Source organism: Chiloscyllium plagiosum, unplaced genomic scaffold (assembly GCF_037043375.1).
Source record: "Chiloscyllium plagiosum isolate Xiang-an unplaced genomic scaffold, Cpla_swu_hap1 HiC_scaffold_39, whole genome shotgun sequence".
NCBI classification, from domain to species: domain Eukaryota; kingdom Metazoa; phylum Chordata; class Chondrichthyes; order Orectolobiformes; family Hemiscylliidae; genus Chiloscyllium; species Chiloscyllium plagiosum.
This window is the reverse complement of record NW_028270177.1, coordinates 3,102,468-3,126,732: the sequence shown is the minus strand read 5'-3', so window position 1 is coordinate 3,126,732 and position 24,265 is coordinate 3,102,468. Positions and strand designations below refer to the sequence as shown.

The following is a 24,265-nucleotide window of genomic DNA, read 5'->3' as shown; positions in this document are numbered from 1 at the left end:
CTGCACCGGCATTCACAGCCCCCACCCCGGCAAAACTCCACCAATCTCCCTCCCCCCCCCCCCCCCCCACAACCACCCCCGGCTTTGTTTAAATCGGTTTGTGCAAAATAGAATGACATTTTGTTTAGAGTTGGAATTGTGAATCTGCCGAAGATTTCCTGTTCCCAGTCCGGTCGCTGCTGCAGTTGGGAAATAACCAGGTTCCAGTGCTGCTTCCTTGTCGGATGGAGAGAGGGAGCAGGTTCCAGGGAGATTCTGGGAGTTAAAGCGGCTGCACCATGTCCTGCTCCCAGCGCCTGCAGCCGCCTCGGGCTGCTCCCTGTACAACGGTAAGTCTCCTTAATCTTCCAGAAACATTTGGATTTGATTACAACTTGGAAACAGCTTAATATTAAAGATCCATCTGCCAATTAACATTTTACAGTACATTAAGCTTTTACACTTTCTAAATGCTGTATCCTCGGGATGGTTAAGGATACATGGACCGCTTGGTGGGTTGCTGTTGGTTTTAGACAGAGAGACTGAGAGCCCCACTCCCCCCCCCCCCCCCCCTTACATCCCGGGGGAGGGGAGGGTGTGCTGGCGGGGAAGGGGAAGGGGAAGGGGTGGGGGGGGGGGGGGAGTTCATTTACAGAGTTCAGGAAATCTCCGCGCGTTTTTTACTCCGTTTTATTTTGTTGAATTCGAGAGGACTCTTCACGGTTGAAATGTTGCACTTGCTTCGAACACCTTCACAAACAGGGTATTCGGCCACGGGGAGCCTCACATTTCCCAATGGAAAGCCCCCAGATTTAACCCCGCCGCCCCGGGGGTTGCTATGTTTAATGTGGTCGTGAACTTGCCCAGGTAGCTGCCTGTCATTTCACCAGGGGCTCAACAGACCGCTACCCCAGCCGCTGGAATGGAAGCTGTTCAGGAATTCCGCGCCTTCCTCTTGCCCGGGAATCATTTCTCTTTCGCTACTCCCCCATTTAAGGTTCTCAGACAGCTCTGTCTGACGCTGGGATACTCCCCCGGCTCAGCAAGCGGCTGGTCCGTCTGTAAAAAATAAACACTTCTCTCCCCCTCAACCCCCAGGCGCCTGAACCCCGGCTTCGGGCCACCCCGAGGACCCGGCTCGGCCTGTGAGAGGAGCCGACTTGTCCACCAGCCAGTACCCGGTCAGTGAAGTCTATAGACAGCAACGCGGTACCGCTCAGTGGGGTTCACTCAGAGATTCCTGACTCTATCCATGAGGGAGAGAGGGACACCGACAGCCAGGAACACAGAGGGAGTGATTGGAGAGGCACAGACAGGAGTTTGACCCAACATCACACAAGTACTGAAACAGATCAGAGTGCAATCTGCTATATCTGGGAGAGAGCAGAGATACAAGGCACCGAGAGGACAGACATGGGGCCAAACGGAAAACCAGGAGAGGACGTGAGGGATAAGGAATGAGGGAGGTCGAGAGGGGGCACAACAGCGAGTGGGGAGCAGAGGAAAGAAAATGAAAATGACAGTGAAAAATCATAAAACTGCAGATGCTGGAAATCGGAAATAAAAACAGAGAGCGTTGGAAACACTCGGCAGGTCAGGCAGCGTCAGTGGAGAGAGAAACAGGGTTAATATTTCAGGTCGATTACTTTTTATGAAAATGTCAACATGGTTTGAACAGAGTCCCACAGCATTGACGCGGCGGCAGAAACAGCACCATGGACAGCGGTATCATTCCCGTGCGAGCCTCAGCTATTTCACCACCTGGTCCAGCTCACTGTGTCTGCTGCTGTCTGTCTGTCTGTCTGGCGAGCCGCTTCTACGTCGGTGTTATGTCTCTGTCTCTATTTCTTTTCTTCCCTCAGCTTTTCCTGTATTTGCACCGCGAGACTGGACTGTCCACTGCTCCCTCTCAATGACTTTTCATTGGGTTGAATAAAGCGCTTTCATTTCTTCTCTATTTTCATTTATGATCGATGTGGTTTTCATAACACTACAGCTTTAGTCCAATGTTGTAGATTTATGCAAAGCACTGTCGGAAAAAAATATACAATCGCTGAGTTTTTCTCTCAGAATTAAATACAGCTTCATCCTTCGTGGGAATATTGTCAAATTTTGTTATTAAACAATTTCATTCTTATCAAACTAAATATTTAAATTTACATTTAAAGTGTAAGTTAATCGAACAAAAAGTATTAAACACATACTGTCAATAATGGATATCAAAGGTGAAATTGTTCTTTATGTGATCATTTTTGTTACAAAAACAACCTGTGCTCATGTATAGCTACACCCCCCGAGTGTTGCATTAAGAGCGGCGTGGTAAGAATAGCGCACAAACAGCACTCAGGTGAGGAGTGGACCCTTCATGGTGCAAAGAGAAGTAGCAACATGGGAAGGTTTGGAAAGAAATTTAAGTTTTGGTCATGGAAATCTCTGAAATCTGTGATATTGATCGGTGGGAAAGACCAGGAAAATCTGCAGCAATTTACAGAAGTATTGGGGAGGAAGGTTGGAATTGTAAATAAGGATAAGGATTTTGAAAACAGTGCAATGTGAGTTACTGACATACATATCATAACAGTATAATTCACTCCAGATTACAGCAATGAACCTCTTCAATTCAATTCTAATTATTAACCATATGTACGTGAATAACAAAGTGTTATAAGTTGATGAACTTGCATTACAGTCATAGCAATATGTCAACTGCCAAACCAGTTCCAAATATGTTTAAAATGTGATGTACAAAAATGTCTCACACAACATATTGTCAAATAAAATCTTCATTATCTTCATTAAGTACAGAGCATCTGGCAGTTAACCTGCAATCTATTCTGAATTTAGATTTTGGAGGAATTTTTCAGGTCACGTGGACTATTGTGCCATCTACTGCCCACAACCAGTCAACACCCTAATCTTAAAAGACCACTGAATGTTGACTGACTTTTTGAAGAGTTAGGATTCTGCATATAAAAAAAAGGAAAACTTTAATTTAAATGGTGTTTTGCAAACCCACCAGATATCTCAAAGCACTTCCCTTTCAAGAAAATATTTTTGAGGTATAGTTACTGATTTAATGTAGGAATCACAGCAACCAATTCATACACAACACAATCTTGCAAATAACAGAGTGATAATTATCAGCTAATCTGATTCTGTGATATTGGTTGAGAGATAGATTTTGACCAGAATTTGAGAGAACTTCTCTGCTCTCCTTCAGAATAGCGCCATGGAATGTTTCACACACGCCCAAGAAAGTAGAGGTGCCATGGTTTAGTGTCTCATCTGAAAGATGACACCTCCAACAGTCATAGCAGTCACTCAGGTCTGTGCTGGAGTATCATGGGTGTGATTATGTTTGGAAAATAATGATGATGGATGACATGTGACAAGTTTAAGCTAACAGAAGCAGTTCTTGCAAAGGATTTATGCTTCCACCTTCTGCCTTCAGTGCATGCAGCATGTTCTTAATGAACAACAGCACAAACTAGATTCTGGGTCAAGCACTCCAGTCTATTCCTGCCAGACAGAATAAAGAGTCAAGATAGGACTATCTCAACTTTCTGGCCAAAGTGTACAAACACATCCACTGTGACTCTTATCACCACCATGCTCTCAACTGCCCGAGAATAATGAGGCATCCCTCCAGATCATTCAGTTGCTGCCAATTTCTGTAAGTCTGTAAATTGTAGTGCTCATTAGAAGACATTGTTAATAAATCACTGGAAATGTCAATTAATTTCCTTTTATTTCTGTGAGTAATGACTCATTTGTTGAGGCCACATCCATCGAGAGAAGCAAATCAAAGTCCCACATTATTCTGCAATAGAACTATTTCCCCTCAGTTACTTAATTTATTAAGCATTGAAGTAATGCTCATTTCAAACTGAACAAGTTGTTTTAGGAGCACTCACCAAGCTACCTATGGTTGAAGAAACTGAACGGTATCCACAAATGAACAGAAGGTGCAGTTCATCATCATGTAGTGTGTATCAAACCTCCTTGAAATCTTGACTTCAAAGTAGGGAGGTGAACTGAAGCTCTGAACTTTTTTCCGCTCTGTGACTGACTTCGCCACAGCCTTCCCCGATATTTAAAGTGTTGCTCAGTGTGTGCCTGAAAGATACAGCAATTGTTTTACCCCTACCTTCTTCTGACTGTGAATGTTCAGTGAGTTCAGGTAATTTCTTGAGTATCTGGCTGAATTTGGCTCCTTCTACAACATTTCTTTTCATCCCAAGAATACTCAGAAACCCGTCCTTAGTGGAACCACCTCTCTATAGATATTTTCTAATCAACCTGTCAGAAATGTTCTTACATATCTCTGGAGTAGGTGGGACTTAAACCTGGGCCTCCTGGCTTCAAGGCAAGGACACTATCACTGTACCACAAGAGCCCTACCATCTCCCTATATCTTGTATCAATGGATCATTTATAAAACTTTAACATAGGGAGGTATCATTGGATTGCTCTTCTGAAGCTGACACAGACACAAAGGGCCGAATGGCCTTCTTCTGTGCTGTATCAAATCAAAAAGTCCCAATGCTCTTCAAAAGAACAAGGTGGGACTGGGGCGGGAGTGGGGAATGAAAACAGACAGAAAGCAGAAACTAGGAGAAAAGTTCCAGAACTGAAAATGTGTTGCTGGAAAAATACAGCAGGTCAGGCAGCATCCAAGGAGCAGGAGAATTGACATTTCGGGCATGAGCCCTTCTTCAGGCTTCCTTGAAGAAGCTCTCTTCCTCCCTCTACAAGGATTCCTTGAAGAAGTTCTCTGCCTCCCTCGACAAGGATTGCCTGACCTGCTGCGCTTTTCCAGCAACACATTTTCAGCTCCGATCTCCAGCATCTGCAGTCCTCACTTTTTTCCCTCCGAAAAGTTACAGAAGGCAAGTAAAGGTAAGATTAAAGTGAAAGATTTTGAGGGAAGCTTTGAGAAATAGGAGAGGGAAAAGCGGGAAAAAAAAGTTTAGTGAAGGAATTTCATACAACACAACCATTAATGGCAGTGAGCAGAGAAAGAACAGGAGACTGCAGCCAAACTGAGGGTAGGTTGGGTGTTAGGATTAGAAAATGATGCAGAAGGAGCCTGCAGCAGACATGAGGGAATTTGCAATTGAAGGTTAAAAAGCATGTGAAAGCTCAACTTTCAGCACAGTACTTACAATGTGTGGATTCTATACAATTGCACAGGTTGAACAATTTGACGGAATCCTGCTTACACTCTTGTTGCAAATTTGAATGAGACTAATAATTTAGTGCTAAATTATTTAGTGGCAATTTTGTTTTATTGCTTCAGAAGATCCTTAAGTCATAGAGTCAGAGATGTACAGCACAGAAACAGACCCTTCTGTCCAACCCATCCATGCCAACCAGATAACCCAACTCAATCTAGTCTCACCTGCCAGCACCTGCCCATATCCCTCCAAACCCTTCCTATTCATATACCCATCCAGATGCCTTTTAACTATTGCAATTGTACCAGCCTCCACCACTTCTTCTGGCAGCTCATTCCATACACATACCACCCTCTCGTGAAAAAATTGCCCCGTAGGTCTCTTTTATATTTTTCCCCTCTCACCCTAAACCTATGCCCACTAGTTCTGGACTCCCCCACCTCAGGGAAAAGACTTTGTCTATTTATCCTATCCATGCCCCTCATGATTCTATAAATCTCTATAAGATCACCCCTCAGTCTCTGACGCTCCAGGGAAAACAGCCCCAGCCTATTCAACCTCTCCCAATAGCTCAAATCCTCCAACCCTGGCAACATCCTTGTAAATCTTTTCTGAACCCTTTCAAGTTTCACAACATCCTTCCAATAGAAAGGAGACCAGAATTGCACACAATATTCCAACAGTGGCCTAACCAATGTCCTGCACAGCCGCAACATGACCTCCCAACTCCTGTACTCAATACTCTGACCAATAAAGGAAAGCATACCAAATACCTTCTTCACTATCCTATCTACCTGCGACAGTATGACAATTACCCAGAGTCTGACTGTAGCAGCAATCTCAGACTGGCCCATGCATAGTGAGATACTCAGCTAACACACCTGAATTCACTCAAAACTCTGTTGCCTGTATCCCAACTCACAAGTAGTCCAGGCCGTCTATCTCCCTTCTACACTGGCTGCCAGTCTGGCTGTGCTTTAATTTTAAAAGTCTGATCCTTGCGCTCAAATCCTGCATGGCCACCTTATCTAATGCAGTTCTCTGTAACCTCACCCAACCTCCAGGATTTCTGCACCCCCCTGGGCTTTGTCCACTCCCACTTCCTTCCTCTACCAGAGGCTGCTGTGCCTACGGTCATGGAAGCTCCAAACTATGGAATTTCCATCACAATGAGAGTAGCAGAGAAGTTAAAGTCCATCCTGAAAACATACTATTTTTGTGATCCCTCCTCATTCTTTGACTAGGTGCCATTGTTTTGTCTGATTATACCTTGGTGAGATTTCTTGGATTGTTTTCCAATTTGGAAAGTGCAAGCTGTTGTTGTTGTTGTCATGAAGCCAGCTAACCCTTGGGCTGAATTTAATTACAAGCAGCTCCATGTCTGTCTGTACAGATGTAGAAAACTCCAGTTGATGTCTGGTATTAGGACACAGTGGGAGAAGAGGATGATCTTCCTTCTTGAAAGATAAAAATAGAAAATTAGTTTCTGCAGTTCCCAAAGGAGTCCAATTTCTAAAAGACAATGTTATATTAGACTGGAGTTATACCCAACACCAACACAATTTCATGCCTTCCAAGGCAAAGCACTGTTCATTGGTCATTAGATACATTGAAAGATGTATTTATATAGCACCTTTCACAACTTTGGGCTATCCCAAAGCATTAAGTACTTCTGTTTCAAAATGTTAATGTAGATGTAACACAGGAAAAGGAGGTGGCTGGTCTAAGTACAGCAATGACTAGATGGCATTTTCTTACTGCATTTTGGTTGTGGGTTAAACATTGGATCCAGAACTCGCCTTGTGAATGGTGTTATGTGATCTTTATGGAGAGGGGAATAAGCTAATAAGGGCATACAAAAGTACGGGAGGAGGCCATTTGGCCCCTCAAGCCTGTGCTGCCATTCAATAAGGTCATGGCTGATCCAACTTTCATCACATCCACTTTTGTGCCCTTTCCTCATATTTCTTGATTCCCAGATTGATCAAAGATCTGTCTCAGCCTTAAATATACAGAAGCACTCTGTCCCCACAGCTCTCTGTGGCAAGACATTCCAAAGACTCTCAACCCAGAGAAGAAATTCCTCCTCATTTCAATCTTGGTGCCCCTTTGATACTATACCCTCTGGTCTTAGATTATCCAATGAGGGGAAACATCCTCTCAGCATTGACCCTGTCAAGCCCCTTAATAATCCTTTATATTTCAATGAGATCACCTCTCATTCTTCTAAACTCCAATGAGTGGAGTCCCAACCTGTTTAACATTTGCTCATATGACAATCTGTTCACTCAAGGGATCGTCAGAACGAACCTTCTGTGAACTACCTCCAAAGAAATGATACATTTCCTTAAATAAGGGGACCAAAACTGTTCACAGTGATCCTGACGGGGTCTCACCAGCACCTTGTACAGTTGCAGTAAGGCTTCTCTACTCATATACTACAACCCCCTTGAAATAAGGGCCAACATTCTATTACCCTTCCTGATTACCTGCTGCAGCTGGGTGTTAACATTGTGTTTTATGCTCAAGTGCCCCCAAGTCCCTTTGTGTTGCAGCTTTCTGCCATTTTTCTCCATTTAAATAATATTCTGTTCTTTTGTTCTCCCCTCCGAATGAACAGTGTCCCTTTTTTTTTCAATTGGGAGTTGACTGTAGCATCGCATCTTAAAGACTGGCCCGTTAACTGCACCATCCTTCGGTAATGTACTGCGTGGGTCAGCCCTCACTGCACAATCCTCAAAAACTCCTGGATAAACTTGTTAATTTGTAACTCTGGACAGCCCGAGATGATGAGAAACAGCAGAATTCAGTCAGGGCGCATTCAGGTAGCTAATGACCGCAGATCCATGAATGATTCTTTTTTTTCTTTTTCCCCTTACCCCAGGTTCTCGCATCCTCCCGGTTTCTAAAGGGGCTACAGTAACAGCACTGAGGATGGACGATGCTCCTGAGCTCCGGACTGACGGTAACTCTCTCCTGAAGGCGGTATGGTTGGGGAGGTTGAGGCTGACCAGGCTGTTGCTGGAAGGTGGGGCATACATTAATGAGAGCAATGAGAGAGGGGAGACCCCCCTGATGGTCGCGTGTATGACCAGGCACGTCGACCAGCAGAGTGTGAGCAAAGCCAAGATGGTGAAGTACCTGCTGGAAAACCAGGCGGACCCCAACATCCAGGACAAGGCGGGGAGGACCGCGCTGATGCACGCCTGCATTGAGAGGGCCGGCGAAGAGGCAGTCTCTCTGCTGCTCACTAACGGGGCAGACCCCAGTCTGGAGGACCACTCCGGGGCCTCTGCCTTGGTTTACGCCATCAACACTGATGATAAAGAGGTTTTAAAATGTCTTCTAAACGCCTGCAAAGCCAAAGGAAAGGAGGTCATCATCATCACTACTGACAAATCTCCTTCTGGAACCAAAACAACAAAGCAATATCTAAATGTCCCACCTTCCCCGGAACTAGAGGAGAGACACACTCCGCCTCTCTGTATGTCCCCCTCTGACATTGAACTCAAGACATCGCTGACTCCATCTCCCACCGATGACCAGGAAAGCGAGAAGACCTTTAATTTTCAGGTGATGTCACACCAGAGCGGCGGTTACACTGGCAAAGCCCACAATGAGCCCAGCTCCCCAACCAGGAAGGTCAACCCGAAGAGAATGGGGACTCGCTTGCCACAGCTGAAGAGGCTACAGTCTGAGCCCTGGGGCCTGATCGCTCCCTCTGTCTTAGCGGCTGCTGCCCTCCAGGAGGAGGAGTGTAAACGGGCCAGCCCCGATGAGGAGCTCATTCAGGGCATTAACGGCCTGGCGCTACCCAAACGCACCACCTTGTCCAGGACCAACAGCATCGAGAGTAAAGACCCGTCCACCTTCCCGTTTGTGGGTGACCCAACCTCTCGCACTCCCTCCACCTCCGCTCCAGTTTCCCGGAAACAATCTTATGAGAAAAGCCAGAGCCAACACCAGCCCCTCGCCCGGAGGAGTACCCTCCCGTCTGAGCAGGACACTGGAGCGGTCAGCCTGAGGGACACCGTGCACCGCAGGAGGTTGGGCAATGACCATTATGATTCAGACTCCCAGCTTTACTCAGACTCGCTCTCCAATCCATTCGATTCCATCAAAATCACGTTTGAAAGGAAAAAGCACAACACCTCTCCGCTGACGCTGCTGACCAGCTCCCGGGAGTCCCTGGACAGTATTTCCAGCACCTCCCCGGGCTCTGTCCGCCGCCGGCCCCCGGGTCTCCTGGAGAGGAGGGGCTCTGGGACCCTCCTGCTCGATCACATCTCCCACACCAGGCCAGGCCACCTGCCCCCACTCAATGTCAATCCCAACCCGCCTATCCCTGACATCGGCTGCAACAGCAAACCGTCCTCGCCGCTGACGATGGGCCTGAAATCCCTGGTCCCTGTGGCACCATCTTCACCGAAACGGAACGAAATGAAAACCAAAAAGAAGCTGGTGAGGAGGCACTCCATGCAGGTGGAGCAGATGAAGCAGCTCTCTGACTTTGAGGAGCTGAACACTTAGTGCATCTGACAGCCCCATCTCACCTTCAGATATCCAACAGAATGTAAATTAATTCAAGATTATAGTTAAATAAACTGATTAGTCTTTTCCTTTCCAGTGTCCGGGGGAACTGGGCTGGCAGCATTAGGGAGCCGCATTTCATTTGGATATAAACCAGTCGCCAAACTGGACCGAAATGAGCTCAACTTCAACGATGGTGGGGGCTCCCCCGCCACTGTCCCCTTTCCCTTGCACCGGCAACTGGGAGGAAGGGATCGGGGCCGGTTTGGCACTGGAGCTGGTGACAATGAAATGAGCCCAAAGGATAGACCCTTTCCCATGGAGACAGCCAGGAGCCAGGTTTTGATGGCAGGAAAACTACCAGTTGCACTTCAAAGGGCATTTCCGCCCCACACTCTCTCCCGTTAACTGCCAAAAGACGTGGTCACTCCTGACATAACCAAAGTGCTGGTATTGTTTTGGTTTCAGTGAAGCCTTAGTTTCCAGGCCGCGCACAAACTCGCGCATTCTAGATTTTGTTGCCTGGACAGTTTCCGGCGAGTTAATCACCGCAAATATTTCCCTAATTGTGACGGATTTAATATTCCAACTATCGAAATTTTGGACATCAACTAACTAGCGTAAATTCCTGCACACCCCTCGGACGTTTTAAAATTATTCTTAAAGAGATGAACGTGTGATCCTGCCTTCAATTGACAAGTTACCATGGAATCAGAAAGGCGGAGGGGACTTTCTGCCTGAAAGTCTTGAGCATGGTCAGTGAATTGACCGGTTTTGTTGCAGCAGCAGCAGCAGCAGCCAGACTGTGTACCCATGTACATAAACCCAACTTGCCAGAATCACAAAGGCAACTTTGATTATTGTTTAAGCAGCAGAATTCAACCGCATCAATAAGACTATTTACTGCTGTCCATTTGTGAATGCTGTCGAACGGGATCCTTAGTTTAGGCGGTATTCCTTATTCCACTTTGACGGCAGTAGATATTATCCGTAGTCCTTCCGGATAGATTAAACCACTTGAAGACGTCTACTGGGGACGAGTTAGCATTTATTTTGACTTGGGCAGTTAGTGGTCGGAGTGTTTGTCAGGTTGATCATTAATATAGCACCTTGCACCACCTCAGGACATCCCCAAGCGCTTTACAGGTAATTAAATACTTTGTAAGTGTAATTCCTGTTGTGATGCGGGAAATATGGCAGCCAATGTGCTTAAAACCAGACCCAACGCAAAGCAATAACCAGGCAACGTGTTTTAGTGATGTTAGAGCTCCCTGCTCTGGAACGGTGCCATACGATTCCATATGCCCCAACCAAACAGGTCAAATAGGACCTCAATTTCTCTCATCGGAGAAATGCACATAGGCATTGGAGCAGTAACTGCAATTGTCATTTGGATTTATATACTAAAAAGTGACAAACATTAGAAGCTAAACATGACAATACAAATTAGACCAGTGTCAAAAATGTTTATTTTTCTAAATATATTTCAGTACTAACCACCTGATTACAATGTCTCATCCCCGTTTCTCCTGAACTCTTCCCTCCACCACACGGGCTTTGAATCACAACAGTCAATTCTTTTGTGTTTTTGCATTTAATAATCAAAGACTAACCTACATTATGCAAGGAGGTCAGTTCATCAACTAAAAGGGCAAAAGACTTAGAAGTCACCAATCTGACTCATTCGACCAAGGTTGTGAATCCATTAAAATTAAACAATTGCAAACTTTAATTACAAAAAAAAATTCAAGTAACTATCCTATACTTTACACTAATGGATGGAAAAATACAATAACATAAACAAGTATTAGCATTGGTTTTGCAGAGTATTGTGTGAGTAAATATAAATTTAAATTGAGAAAATATATTGTTCAAGTAAATATTTGTGTATTTCTGTGGAAATAAATTTAGAATGTGAATCATTATAATTAGCAGTTTGCCAACTCGAAGTGCATTAAGATGTGTTTGTTTCTCTGTCTAAAGCACCTTAAAAGTTTTGTCAGAGGTGAGACTCCCTCAAATCCAAAGCTTCTATTCTGAATGATGGTTGGACAAAGTTTGTTAAACCAAATGAAGCAGAAAGTGTTGAGCTGATTAAAATTACAATTTGCGGAAGCCATTTTGCTTATTGGTCTAACTCTGTCCATTGTTCTGCTTAGTGTTTTGTCAATGTGTAAATAACATGATATCTGTATTTTCTTAATATTTTAAATTTAATGTCTGTAAATAAGCAACATTCCCAGGATGGAACTTGCAAATGTTAACCCATATTGTCTCAATGATAGATATTTGAAGCTTCACTGAAAGGTTCAGAGACTGTTCTAGGATTTAAATTATCATTTGAAATTGCAAGCATTTCTTTACAGAATGTAAGCAGATTGTTACAGCATCTTGTGTACAAGAGTATTTTCATAAAATAAATGGGTGGTATATTACAATGGCATGTAACATTGTACTGGACAAAACTTTTACAATACAAAAACACTGAAGAGCAAAATCTCTCCACTGCATTTGAGAACAATATCCCTATATTTACCAATGCTGCAGTGAACAAATGGCATTCCCAGTTTCACTGCCTAACCTCATATGCAAAAGGATGGTCTTTAGATTCTTACATACTTGATGCAACTGCAATATGCCAACTTCTGTTAAGCAAGTACAAGCTTTGGAGGGAACCCTTAGCACTCTTCGCAATGCTTGGTCAACCACGTCAAGAGATCTCCCTGAACAAAGGGACCAGTTTTTCCTTGACACAAGATTTTACATTACAATCAGTAATGCCCAGAAGTCAACCCCCAAGCCACCCCCCATTGTCTCTTGAGAGGCATGTGACTATGTAGTGATTTGATTATTTCCAGAAACAATGTGATGTAGATCATTCCTTAATGACAAGATCTGATGTAAATCGGTTTTTTTTTAAACTGCAGGTTGTGGTCAGAATTTTAACTGCAAATTTTCTTATCGATTCTGAATAGGAGATGACAATATAAATTTACCCTGAATAGAAGGAGTTGGCAATGTAAATTTTTTTACATTCTAACTGTAAGACAGAGCCATCCCACCCTAACCTGGGACATCCAATTTCTTGAAGGTCAGCAAAGCAAATTAACATCTCAACTTGGATGAGCATATGAAAATGATCCATCTTATGGTTCTATGCTCAGGTTCAGTTATGGCTGGTGGGAGGAATTTCAAGGATTTGGCAAGAATACTTCAAAATGAGCAATGGTTCAAATTGATTATCAATAGGGTAGTACCATAGCTTACATCTGTGGTCAGAGTTCATACAGCAAGAGATGACAGTTTTCTTGAAGAGAATTATACAACTTACACAAAGCCTTTAATTCTTTTATGGACACTAGATAGATAAATAGCCAACTCTATCTAGCAAATAGTACTAATAAGGGCCAGGGCAAATTACAGATTAAATGCACTGAGTGAGAAGGATGGCTCATAAGTACAGAGATACAAGTCTGATACACGTGAAAGATAAAAACAGTTACACTCACAATGGTCAATGACAGAGGGGGAATGATACTGGACGCTGCTCCCACCTCCAAATGAATACAAACCACCTCCTGTGCTTTATAAACACTACAGGTAGATTCTTCAGTCTCAACACTCACTGAACAATTTTAAAAAACAAATTCATTACAGGGCATAATATACTTTAAAGGTTTTGTGTGTGAAATTCATATGTTAAAACAGAGCTATTACTATACATTGCAGAGGACAGAATGTGACATTTTTAAACTCTGCACACAAATACTCCAACATCCAACAAGTACAGGTAATTCATAATTATGATCAAAGAATTATTTTATTCTTGTTTAGAGACTTATGGTGACCTATGTATTGCATTAACAAGACCAAGATTAAAGATAGAATTCCTAATTCTAATCAGAGTCACTTTATGAAATCAGAAAAATTAATTAACATTATTTTTGAACATACAAGTTCTGAAAAATGAAGAACAAGTTTTGGATTGCAGGTTAAACCCCTCCTTCACACTGTAGTGAAGAAATTCATATTCAATTTGAAAATAGTATGTCAATTGTCAATCCAGCAGAGACAAGGCTAAGAATGTGCAAACCCAATTTCCTAAACAGCCCACATTAGTGGATTTAGGGTTGGTAGATAATTATGCATTATTGCAGAAGAGGCTTAAGATTTATAAACTCACTTACTCAGACCATTGTTTGCTCTAGCACAGGAGATCTGGCAAAAGGAATATTTCCTATTTTTCAGATAAGAATTTGAGTTCTTTCTCCCCTCCAAATACCAGCTTAATCTTCTGGAAAATTACATTAAAAATATAAAGTTCAGTTTTTGAATAAAAGCAAGGAAGATCTGTATTTGCATATTGCTTGTCACTATCTCACTATCCCAAAACTCAGTCACTGAAGTGTTTTGGATAAGGAAGTACAGATGCATTACAGTTCTCATTTTACAGAGTCCTATGCTGGTATTCTCATATCCAGATTGAGAAATACTTCAGCACATTGTGATCATTTGCTCCTGCCTTGTAGTGTGACAAATTTCCATTATAAATTCTTGCATCTATAATTATAATTAGAAAGTTGACAAGGTTGGAATAACAGTAAAATATTTCACTGGACACATTATATAATTTTCACACATTACAGTCATCTCTTGCTTCCCAATACCCAGGCCATTACACTAATCAAATAAGTCATTCTATTTTCCTCACGAGTTTTTAGCTAACTTTTGAAATTGTATGTTGGGGTGACGCTGATCCCTTCCAAGTGAAGCAAAAGCCAGTGACCATGCCTGTGAAAGATTGAGCTTTGCATTTCCTCTCCCTACAAGCTGCATGTTTGAAATCAGTAACGGTTATGAGACTTCTTGAAATTTATTGAATTTTAATGTCTTGAAAGATACTACGATTACACTGGCTCTATCCAAACTTCAAAATCTCTGCACAAACCAAGGCAAGAACATCCTAGAACCATGATAATAAATTTCCCTCAGAACTGCTAATATTACATAGTAAGGTAGCTAGAAACACAACACACCCTGGAGATAAGATGTTCAATCAGGAATATAGAATAAAGACAAATGGATTAACATCTCAGGATTCAGGAACATGAAGCCGTTGTCCTTCAGACTCGAGACCCACCATTTTTTCACTGAGTTCCCAAAGTCTCTTTGCAGCGTCATCATCTCTGCCTTGAGGGGCAGTTGCTTTAACAGCACAATCACTGTCAAACATGAACAAATTGGAATTAGTCTAGCATTCACTGTTAACTGTAGATGGTCCTCTAGGTGACAATGGGGTAGGTATTGGCTTTGTGCAATGGTGTAAAGGACCACTCCTTACAGCCATTACCTTCAAAACAAGAGATGCAAAACTGTCTCCCAGCATGCCGCAATCAAAAACTGTCCTCTCTCTCTCTATATATAATTTCTTTTTAACTTTTTGGTTTTTGGCTTTCCCATTCCTAATGATATGGATTTGTCGGCAGAATGGAACAGATTTATTACCCTCAGTCATCAAATGTTTAGTCTCTCATGAGGTCAGGGCACCTTTCCTTTCATTGCATTTTCTTTTCATGACATTGCACATGTCAAAGTTCCCCACCCTCACAACCCACTCAAGAAACTCAGATTCAGTATTTTCTGCAGAACTTTACACTGGCAAAGAAGCAAATTATTCAAAGTCTCAACACCACTGTTGGTACAAACTGATGGGAAAGATTCCCAAAGTGTACACAGCCAGCTGACTTCAGCTGTACAACAATAATTCTGGTATCACTAGCTTGAATTACACAGGTTACAGGGTGGAGATTCTCACACTATTCCTATGCACTTACAAGCATCAATAGTAAGAGTTTCAGATCAAAACTACGAATATTTGTGTAGAGCAGTCACATGACAATGTACAATAGTCACAGTGCTATAACCTTAGTCTAACAGTTGCATGACCCTTACAGATTTTGCACTTTATTTTGGGGGGGGGGGGGTGTATAAACACAAAAGGTAGAAGACAGAGGGTGGTGGTGGAGGGTTGTTTTTCAGACTGGAGGCCTGTGACCAGTGGAGTGCCACAAGGATTGGTGCTGGGCCCTCTACTTTTTGTCATTTACATAAATGATTTGGATGCAAGCATAAGAGGTACAGTTAGTAAGTTTGCAGATGACACCAAAATTGGAGGTATAGTGGATAGTGAAGAGGGTTACCTATGATTACAACAGGATCTGGACCAGATGGGCCAATGGGCTGAGAAGTGGCAGATGGAGTTTAATTCAGATAAATGCGAGGTGCTGCATTTTGGGAAAGCAAATCTTAGCAGGACTTATACACGTAATGGTAAGGGATCCTGGATTGAATTCCTGATTGAAGGGTGTTTGCCCGAAATGTCGATTTTGCTGCTCCTTGGATGCTGTGCTCTTCCAGCACCACTAATCCAGAATCTGGCTTCCAGCATCTGCAGTCATTGTTTTTACCTACTTAATGGTAAGGTCCTAGGGAGTGTTGCTGAACAAAGAGACCTTGGAGTGCAGGTTCATAGCTCCTTGAAAGTGGAGTCACAGGTAGATAGGATAGTGAAGGCGGCGTTTGGTATGCTTTCCTTTATTGGTCAGAGTATTGAGTACTGGAGTTGGGAGGTCATGTTGCAGCTGTACAGGACATTGGTCAGGCCACTGTTGGAATATTGCATGCAATTCTGATCTCCTTCCTATCGGAAAGATGTTGTGAAACTTGAAAGGGTTCAGAAAAGACTTACAAGGATGTTTCCAGGGTTGGAGGATCTGAGCTACAGGGAGAGGCTGAACAGGCTGGGGTGGTTTTCCATGGAGCGTCAGAGGCTGAGGGGTGATCTTATAGAGGTTTACTAAATTATGAGGGGCATGGATAGGATAAATAGACAAAGACTTTTCCCTGGGGTCAGGGAGTCCAGAACTAGAGGGCATAGGTTTAGGGTGTGAGGGCAAAGATATAAAAGAGACCTAAGGGTCAATTTTTTCACGCAGAGGGTAGTATGTGTATGGAATGAGCTGCCAAAGGATATGGTGGAGACTGGTACAATTACAACATTTAAGAGGCATTTGGATGGGTATATGAATAGGAAGAGTTTGGAGGATATGGGCCGGGTACTGGCAGGTGGGACTAGATTGCGTTGGGATATCTGGTCGGCATGGACAGGTTGGACCGAAGGGTCTGTTTCCATGCTGTACATCGCTATGACTCTATGACATGCTCCTTGATGCAACATTTCAAAAGCAATGTGATACACTGTGAAACTGCAATACAGCAACAAATGCAAATAATAGATTTGCATTAACAATGCAGTTTTCACATCCTTAAAATGTCTGTGTAATACAATGAGAAAAGATAGTCATTGTCGTAATGTTTGAACGCATTCAGGCTGTACATAGCAAGATCTCACAACTAGCAAGTTGTTAATGGTCAGATCAGCCTTTTCAGTGATGTTGACGGATGAGTAAATATTTGGCAAAGATATTATCGAGTGATCCATTGCTCTTCTCAAAAATATTGCACTAAAATTTCTATATCCACCTGAGACACAGCAAATAGGCCCTTGCTTTAACATTGTCCAACAGAAACACCTCCAACAGTGCAGAAACAGGCCCTTCCGCCCAACAAGTCCACACTGACCCTCCGAAGAGGAACCCACCCAGACCATTTCCCTCTGACTAATGCACCTAGCACTATGGGAAATTTAGCTTGGCCAATTCACCTGACCTGCGCATCTTTGGTCTGTGGGAGGAAACCAGAGCACCTAGAGGAAACCCACGCAGACACAGGGAGAATGTGCAAACTCCACACAGACAGTCATCCAAGGCTGGAATTGAACCCAGGACCCTGGCGCTGTGATGCAACAGTGCTAACCATTGTGCCGCCCTATTCTTAGCTTTGATTTTAGATTCAAGTCTCTGAAAAAGGACTTGAGCCTATGACCTACTGCCTCAGAGGTAAGAATGCTATCTGCCACCACTAAACTGACACCTCTGGACAGATGGTGCAAGACTGTGAAAAGCCAGAGCATGACAGGTTGGTAACTGTTTCTTTATTATCTGCTTTATCAGTGAGTGCATTGGTTGTGTTCACCATCACAGGAATCCTGGCAGGAAAACATCGAGGGAACCAAAATGTTTAGTCACGCACTTTCAACTGTTTCAAGAAGTAGACCTTAATACCAAATAAAGAATGCAACCTCACCTGAAATACAGACCACTAACGTTGTCCAGTTCCTCAGAAACTGCACAATAGATGCTTGTTTGAGCTCCCTGCTGTACACTCTTAAAGGTCAGAATGGATAAAGGCACCAGGAGAATCTTCAACCAGATTGACAGAGTAGGGTACAGGTGACGTATTAACTCAGTCTGTATTACTCCCGGGTGGAGACAATTGGCAGTTACTCCTGTGTCTAAAATAAAGGCAGACAATTACAAAGGCAAATATGTGAAATCTAGGATATATACTCAAAGTTTGATAAAGATGATTCCCTGAGAATTATGATTCAAATCAGAACAAACAGATCAATAAAGCTTGTCATAATTTGGCATCCACTGGTGTCAGTTCTTAAAGTGGAAATGCTTGAAGCACTTTTCAGAGTTTGGGATTAAACAATACATGTTAATATTAATTAAAAGCAGATTTTTCTAATGCATCCAAACAAAAGCTATTGTTGACTTGGAAACACAAAACTTAAACAATACATTTCACAGTTAAGTAGACATCTTAACTTCAAAGAGGCAAGGATGAAGAAGATACCCATAAATACTGAACTAGGATCCTAAAGGCTAATAACTTATGTTAACTTAATAACTGGAAGCTTGGTCCCCCCAATTATCAACACTACTCCCTGACTTCATTATAAACAGCTTAATTGTCTCTCTGAATACAATACATAGTACTGTTATAAAAGTACTTAGCACATACATAGGTCATTTGGTCCATTTATACTTTACATGAACCTCCACTCACCCTTCCCCAGCTAACCCCTTCCATATATTTAGCTAGCTTAGCTCTAAATAAAATCAATGCTATTCACTTCGCACTAATGATGTGCTAACAAATGTGTAGTCTAAGCAATCTCTAGGTCTTAAGAGTCATACAGCACAGAAACAGATCCTTCAGTCATCCATGCCAACCAAGTTTCCCAAACTAAACCAGTTCCACTTGCTTGCATTTGACCCATATTCGTCTAAACCTTTCCTATTCATGTACCTGTCCAAATGTGTATTACGCAGTGTAAATGCACCTGCATCTACCACTTCCTCTGGCAACTCATTCCACATTCGAATCACCCACTTTGTGAAAAAATTGCCCCTCGGGTCCCTTTTAAATCTTCCTCCTCTCACCTTAAAAATATGCTGTCTAACTTTGAACTCCCCTACCCCAGGAAAAATACCTTTGCTATTCATCTCATCTACACCCCATAATTTTAGAAACCTCTGTAAGGTCATCTCTTAACTCCAGAGGAAGGAAAGGCCCAGGCTACTACCCCCTCTATTTATAACTCAATTCCTCCAGTCCTGGCAACATCCTTGTAAATCAGAACCATACACAGTACTCCAAAGGTGGCCTCCCCAATATCCTGTCCAAACCTAACATAACGTCCCAACTCCCATACTCAGTGGTCTGAGCAATTAAGCGTACTAAATGCCTTAACTATCCTGTCTGCCTATGATGCAAATTTCAAAGAATTATGTCCCTGAACCCCTAGGCCTCCCTGTTTGACAACACTACCCAGGGCCCGACTATTAATTGTACTTTGACTTACAAGTCATGTGAAGAAGCTGGGTAGAGGGATGCAAGGTTGAAGTAACGTAGTATGTAGAACATTCTGGAGTATGGTGTATGGGAGACAGCAAGCAGTTTGCTGAGATATATCCAAATAAGAAAACAGTTAGTGTAGCTAAGGTAGTTTAACTGCATGTCCATAAGAGGGAAAAATCCTCAGTTAACTGAAAGTGCAGCTGTTATTTGCGTTGGGCAAGAGGCCATGCTATATGACCCCTGGATCACAGGTCACTAGTATCACACAATAGTCAACTTAGAGTTCAGAGACCAGTTGTACAGCTTGAGATAGCTACACAAGCATTAATCATAAGGAAAGGTTTCAGTGTGAGGAGAGATGGTAGGAATGGAGAAGTCCTGAAGATAAACTGGAAATGGAAGTTCTATTGAATTTAGAGAACTCTATACTTTGCAAAAAAAAATCTAAACTAAATCCTGTTTTTGCAGTAAGAGATTGACATATAATTTATTTTATACCAACGTTGCATGTAACCATTATGATGTGAAAATGTATAAATATGTTGTTTTGAACTGTGAACAGCAGTGTTTTGGAGCTTGACCCTCAGGCCTCTCCCATAATGCTTTGGTACAAGCTTGAATAAAGAGCACCTTCTTACAATCCATTTAGACTAAAGACTTGATTTGACAAATTCCATCCAAAACTAGGTAAAACAGTTTGCCCTAAATTTATTAATGAAGTTATGATTATCTTATGTTTCTGGGCCTTGAATGCTACTTACTCACAATGGATAGAGGTATATTATCTCTACATCTACTCTGTATCATCATTTTATAATCTGAAACACATTTATCAGATCACCCCTTACTATTCTCAGTTATAGAGGAGGGAGCCCCAGCCAGTTCAATCTTCCTTGGCAGTGCTGGTACATTCTACAACACTCACCTTTTAATTTCTTTGCAAGTTCTCTGGTGAACAGTACATTGGCCAGCTTGCTCTGCTCATAACTAACAGCAGGATCATAACAATTGTCCAAATTAATGTCATCAAAATTAATTTTCCCTGTATTTGAGAAAAGGATTAGAACAATCAGTAACCCATTTACAGACTTCAGTCATTTGTGAAATCACATTTTAAGAAGTAATTGAATAAGAAGCAATTATGGTCTTTGGGTATTTCAAGTGATTCGGGTAACCAAAGTTTGTGAGAAGATTTGTAGCTCGGGTGCTCGTTGTTGTGATTCTGTTCGCCGAGCTGGGAGTTTGTGTTGCAGATGTTTCGTCCCCTACTTAGTGTACAAATGTAGTGTACAAAATCCCATGCAAGGACTGCACAAAACACTACATAGGACAAACAGGAAGACAGCTAACGATCCGCATCCATGAACACCAACTAACCACGAAACGACACGACCAGTTATCCTTCGTAGCCACACACGCAGATGACAAGCAACATGAGTTTGATTGGGACAACACTACTATTATAGGACAAGCCAAACAGAGAACAGCCAGGGAATTCCTAGAGGCGTGGCATTCATCCACAGATTCAATCAATAAGCACATTGACCTGGACCCAATATACCGGCCACTGCAGCGGACAGCTGGAACTGACAACCGGAAGTGGCAGAGACAAACCACTACAAATGCCGGAGGAAAGATCACAGAAGCGCTTCACAGGAGGCTCCCAAGCACTGAGGATGTCACCTAGACAGGGGACGAAACGTCTGCAACACAAATTCCCAGCTCGGTGATTCAGGTAATGTTCTGTTTGATCTTACTCCAGATTATGTGGCTCACATCAAATCACTGTTTCTTCGGTTCTTTTAACACAGCACATGAATGAACGTGAAAAGACCTTGCTTTCAAAACTGAGGCATTTTTATTCATTCATGATTAGTGACTTTTGCTGGGCCAGCATTTATTGTCCACCCCTATCTGCACTTGAAAAAGTGATAGTGAGCTGCCTTCTTGAACTGCTGCAGTCTATTTGGTGGAGGTAACTCACAAAACTGTTTGAGAGGGAGATCCATAATTTTAACAAAGTACCATTGAAGGAATGGCAATATATTTTCTTGTCTGGATGGTGAATGGCTTGGAGGGAAACTTGTACATAGTGGCATTCCCATAGCTCTGCTGTCCTCGCCTTTCTAGACTGTAATTGTTATGGGTTAGGAAGGTGCTGTCGGAGAAGCTTTGGTGAATTTATATGGTAATCTTGTCGATTTTAAACACTGCGTGTCGGCGATGAAAGGAGTGAATGTTTGTGAATATGGGACCAATCAATCAGACTTTGTCAAATTTGTGAATTATGCTCAACACAATGGAGTGGGCTGAATGTTGCTGAAGGTGCAATCATCAAGGTAAGTGGGGAGATCTCATCACATGCCTGATTTGTGCCTTGTAGACAGTGGACAGACATAGGGGAGTCAGAAGGTGATTGTTGCAGGATTTGTTGCGACCAGATTGCTCATGTAGCCATTAATATGGTCAATCTAGCTCAGTTTCTGGTCAACAGTAACTACCAGAATGCTGGCAGTGACAAATTCAGCAATGGTCATGCCACTGAATGTCAAGGAGATAATTAGATTCTCTCCTACTGGAGATGGTCATTGTCTGACTCTTGAGTGATGCAAACATCACTTACCACTTGCTAGCCCAGACCGTGATATTGCCCAGGTCTTTCTCATTTGGATATAGGCCTCTCCAGTATCCAAAGCGATGTGAATAGTGCTAAACATTGTGCAATCATCAACAAAAATCCCCACTCGTGACCTTGTGAAGGAGGGATGGTCATTGATGAAGCAGCTGAAAATGATTGAGTCTATAATACTTTGCATTTGCCAAAATGAAAATCTGTAAACGAGATCACAAAGAAACAAAAGTCCAATCCAAAATATGGATTTCTCTTTCTCAAACTGCAATTATGACAAATGTCATTTACTCCTCAGGTAGACACACAAACAGACCCAACGTTTTTTTATTCATTCATGGATGTGGGTGTCACTGGCTGGCCAGCATTAATTTCATGGCCCAAGTTGCCTTTGAGAAGGTGCTGGTGAGCTGCCTTCTTGAAACCCTGCAATGGATTGACCCACAATGCCTTTATGGAGATAATTCTAGGATCTTGACCCAGCAATACTGAAGGAATGGCAAAATATTTCCAAATCAGAATAGTGAGTAGCTTGGAAAGGAACTTGCAGGTGGTGGTGTTCCCTCAAATCTACTACACTTGTCCTGGTAGATGGAAGTTATCATGGCTTTGGAGTGTGCTATCTGAGGATCTTTGATGAACGTTTACAGTCATCTTGTAGATGGTATACACTGCTGTTACTGAGCATCAGTGGTGGAGAGAGTGGATGCTTGTGAATGTATTGCCAATCAAGCGGCCTTCTTTGTCCTGAATGGTGCTGAGATTTTTATTTTTGAGTGTTGTTGGAGCTGCGTTCATCAGGCAAGTGGAGAGTATATGCCATCACACTCTTCACTTGTGCCTTGTAGATGTGGACAGGCTTTGGGGAGTCAGGAGAGAAGTTACTTGCTACGATATTCTTAGCCTCTGACCTGGTCTTGTAGCCACTGTGTTTATGTGACGAGTCCAGTTGTAACCTCCAGAATGTTGATAGTGGTGAATTCAATGATGATAACATTGAAGGACAAGGGTCAGTGGTTATATTTCTCTTATTGGTGATAGTCATCACCTAGCATTTGTAATGTGCGAATGTTATTTGTCAGTTGAATATTGTCCAGATTCTTGTTTCTGAACATGGACTGTTTCAGTATCTGAGGAGTCACAAATGGTGCTGAACATTGTGCAATCATCAGCGAACATCCTCGCTTCTGACCCTATGATAGAGGGAGGGTCATTGGGCCCAGGACACTACTCGGAGGAACTCCTGCAGAGATGACCGAAAACTGAGAAAACTTATCTCCAATAACCACAATCATCTTCCTACGCACCAGGGAGAGACTCAAACCAGTGGAGGGTTTACCCGATACCCACTGATTCCAGTTTTGCTAGGGGTCCTCAATGCCATACTGTCTTTCACCCCAATTATGGCTTTGACATCAAGAGCTATCACTCTCACCTCACCTCCAGAATTCAGCTCTTCTATGTTTGAACCAAAGCTGTAATGAGATCAAGAGGCAAGTGGCCCTGTTGGAACCCAAATTGGGCATTAGTGAGCAGATGCTGCTTGATAGCACTGTTGATGACACCTTCCATCACTTTATTGATGATCAAGAGTAGACCGATGGAGTGGTAATTGGCCAGATTGAATTTGTCCTTCTTTAAAGTACAGGACATACCTGGGCAATTTTCCACATTGTCTGGTAGATGCCAGTGTTGTAACCATACTGGAAGAGCTTGGCTAGGGGAGCTGCAAGTTCTGGAGCACAACTCTTCAGTACTATTGCTGGAATGTTGCCAGGGCTCATGTCCTGTGCAGTGGCCAGTGCCTCCAAATTGATATAATGTGGATATCAATTGGCCATAGGTTGGTGTCTGTAATTCAGAGAATACTGGAGGAGACAGAGATGGATCATCCATGCGCACTTCTAGCTGAAGATTGCTGCGAAAGCTTCAGCCTTACCTTTTGCACTGATGCGCTGGGCTCTTCCATCAATGATGATTTGTGGAGCCTCCTTTTCCTCCTGGGAGTTGTTTACTCATATACAACCATTCACAACTGGATGTGGTAGGACTGCAGAGGTTAGATATGATCCATTGGTTGTGGGTTTGTTTAGTTCTGCCTATCACTTGCTGCTTATGCTGTTTGGCATGCAAATAATCCTAGGTGGTAGCTTCATCACGTTGGCACCTCATTTTTAGGTAA

General features: G+C 42.8%; 2 protein-coding genes and 1 long non-coding RNA gene across 3 annotated transcripts in view; 1 reads left to right on the top strand and 2 right to left on the bottom strand.

Moving 5' to 3' along the window:
• The first annotated feature begins 72 nt into the window (after positions 1-72).
• ankrd34c (ankyrin repeat domain 34C) lies at positions 73-10,989 on the top strand. Its single transcript, XM_043677096.2, has 2 exons — positions 73-329; positions 8,041-10,989. The coding sequence occupies exon 2, from the start codon at positions 8,091-8,093 to the stop codon at positions 9,684-9,686; it is 1,596 nt and encodes a 531-aa protein (XP_043533031.1). The 5' UTR covers positions 73-329; positions 8,041-8,090; the 3' UTR covers positions 9,687-10,989.
• On the bottom strand, positions 839-6,602 carry LOC148138621 (uncharacterized). Its single transcript, XR_015753754.1, has 3 exons — positions 6,426-6,602; positions 3,894-4,095; positions 839-2,008 (listed from the first exon to the last, which is right to left on the bottom strand). It is a non-coding gene; the product is annotated as an uncharacterized LOC148138621 (long non-coding RNA).
• Positions 10,990-11,136: 147 nt separating the features above from the next.
• LOC122540832 (retinol dehydrogenase 13) overlaps positions 11,137-24,265 on the bottom strand; it is a 47,090-nt gene continuing 33,961 nt past the window's right edge. Inside the window, exons 5-7 of the mRNA XM_087981353.1 lie at positions 20,380-20,496; positions 17,892-18,099; positions 11,137-14,908 (exon numbers count right to left, since the gene is read on the bottom strand). Of these exons, the coding sequence (XP_087837479.1) occupies positions 14,779-14,908; positions 17,892-18,099; positions 20,380-20,496 (455 nt within the window). The 3' untranslated portion in view covers positions 11,137-14,778. The remainder of the gene's footprint in view (positions 14,909-17,891; positions 18,100-20,379; positions 20,497-24,265) is intronic.

Excerpts from the sequence above, each read along its gene's own strand:
- ankrd34c (XM_043677096.2), top strand. The coding sequence starts at position 8,091 with ATGGACGATGCTCCTGAGCTCCGGACTGACGGTAACTCTCTCCTGAAG.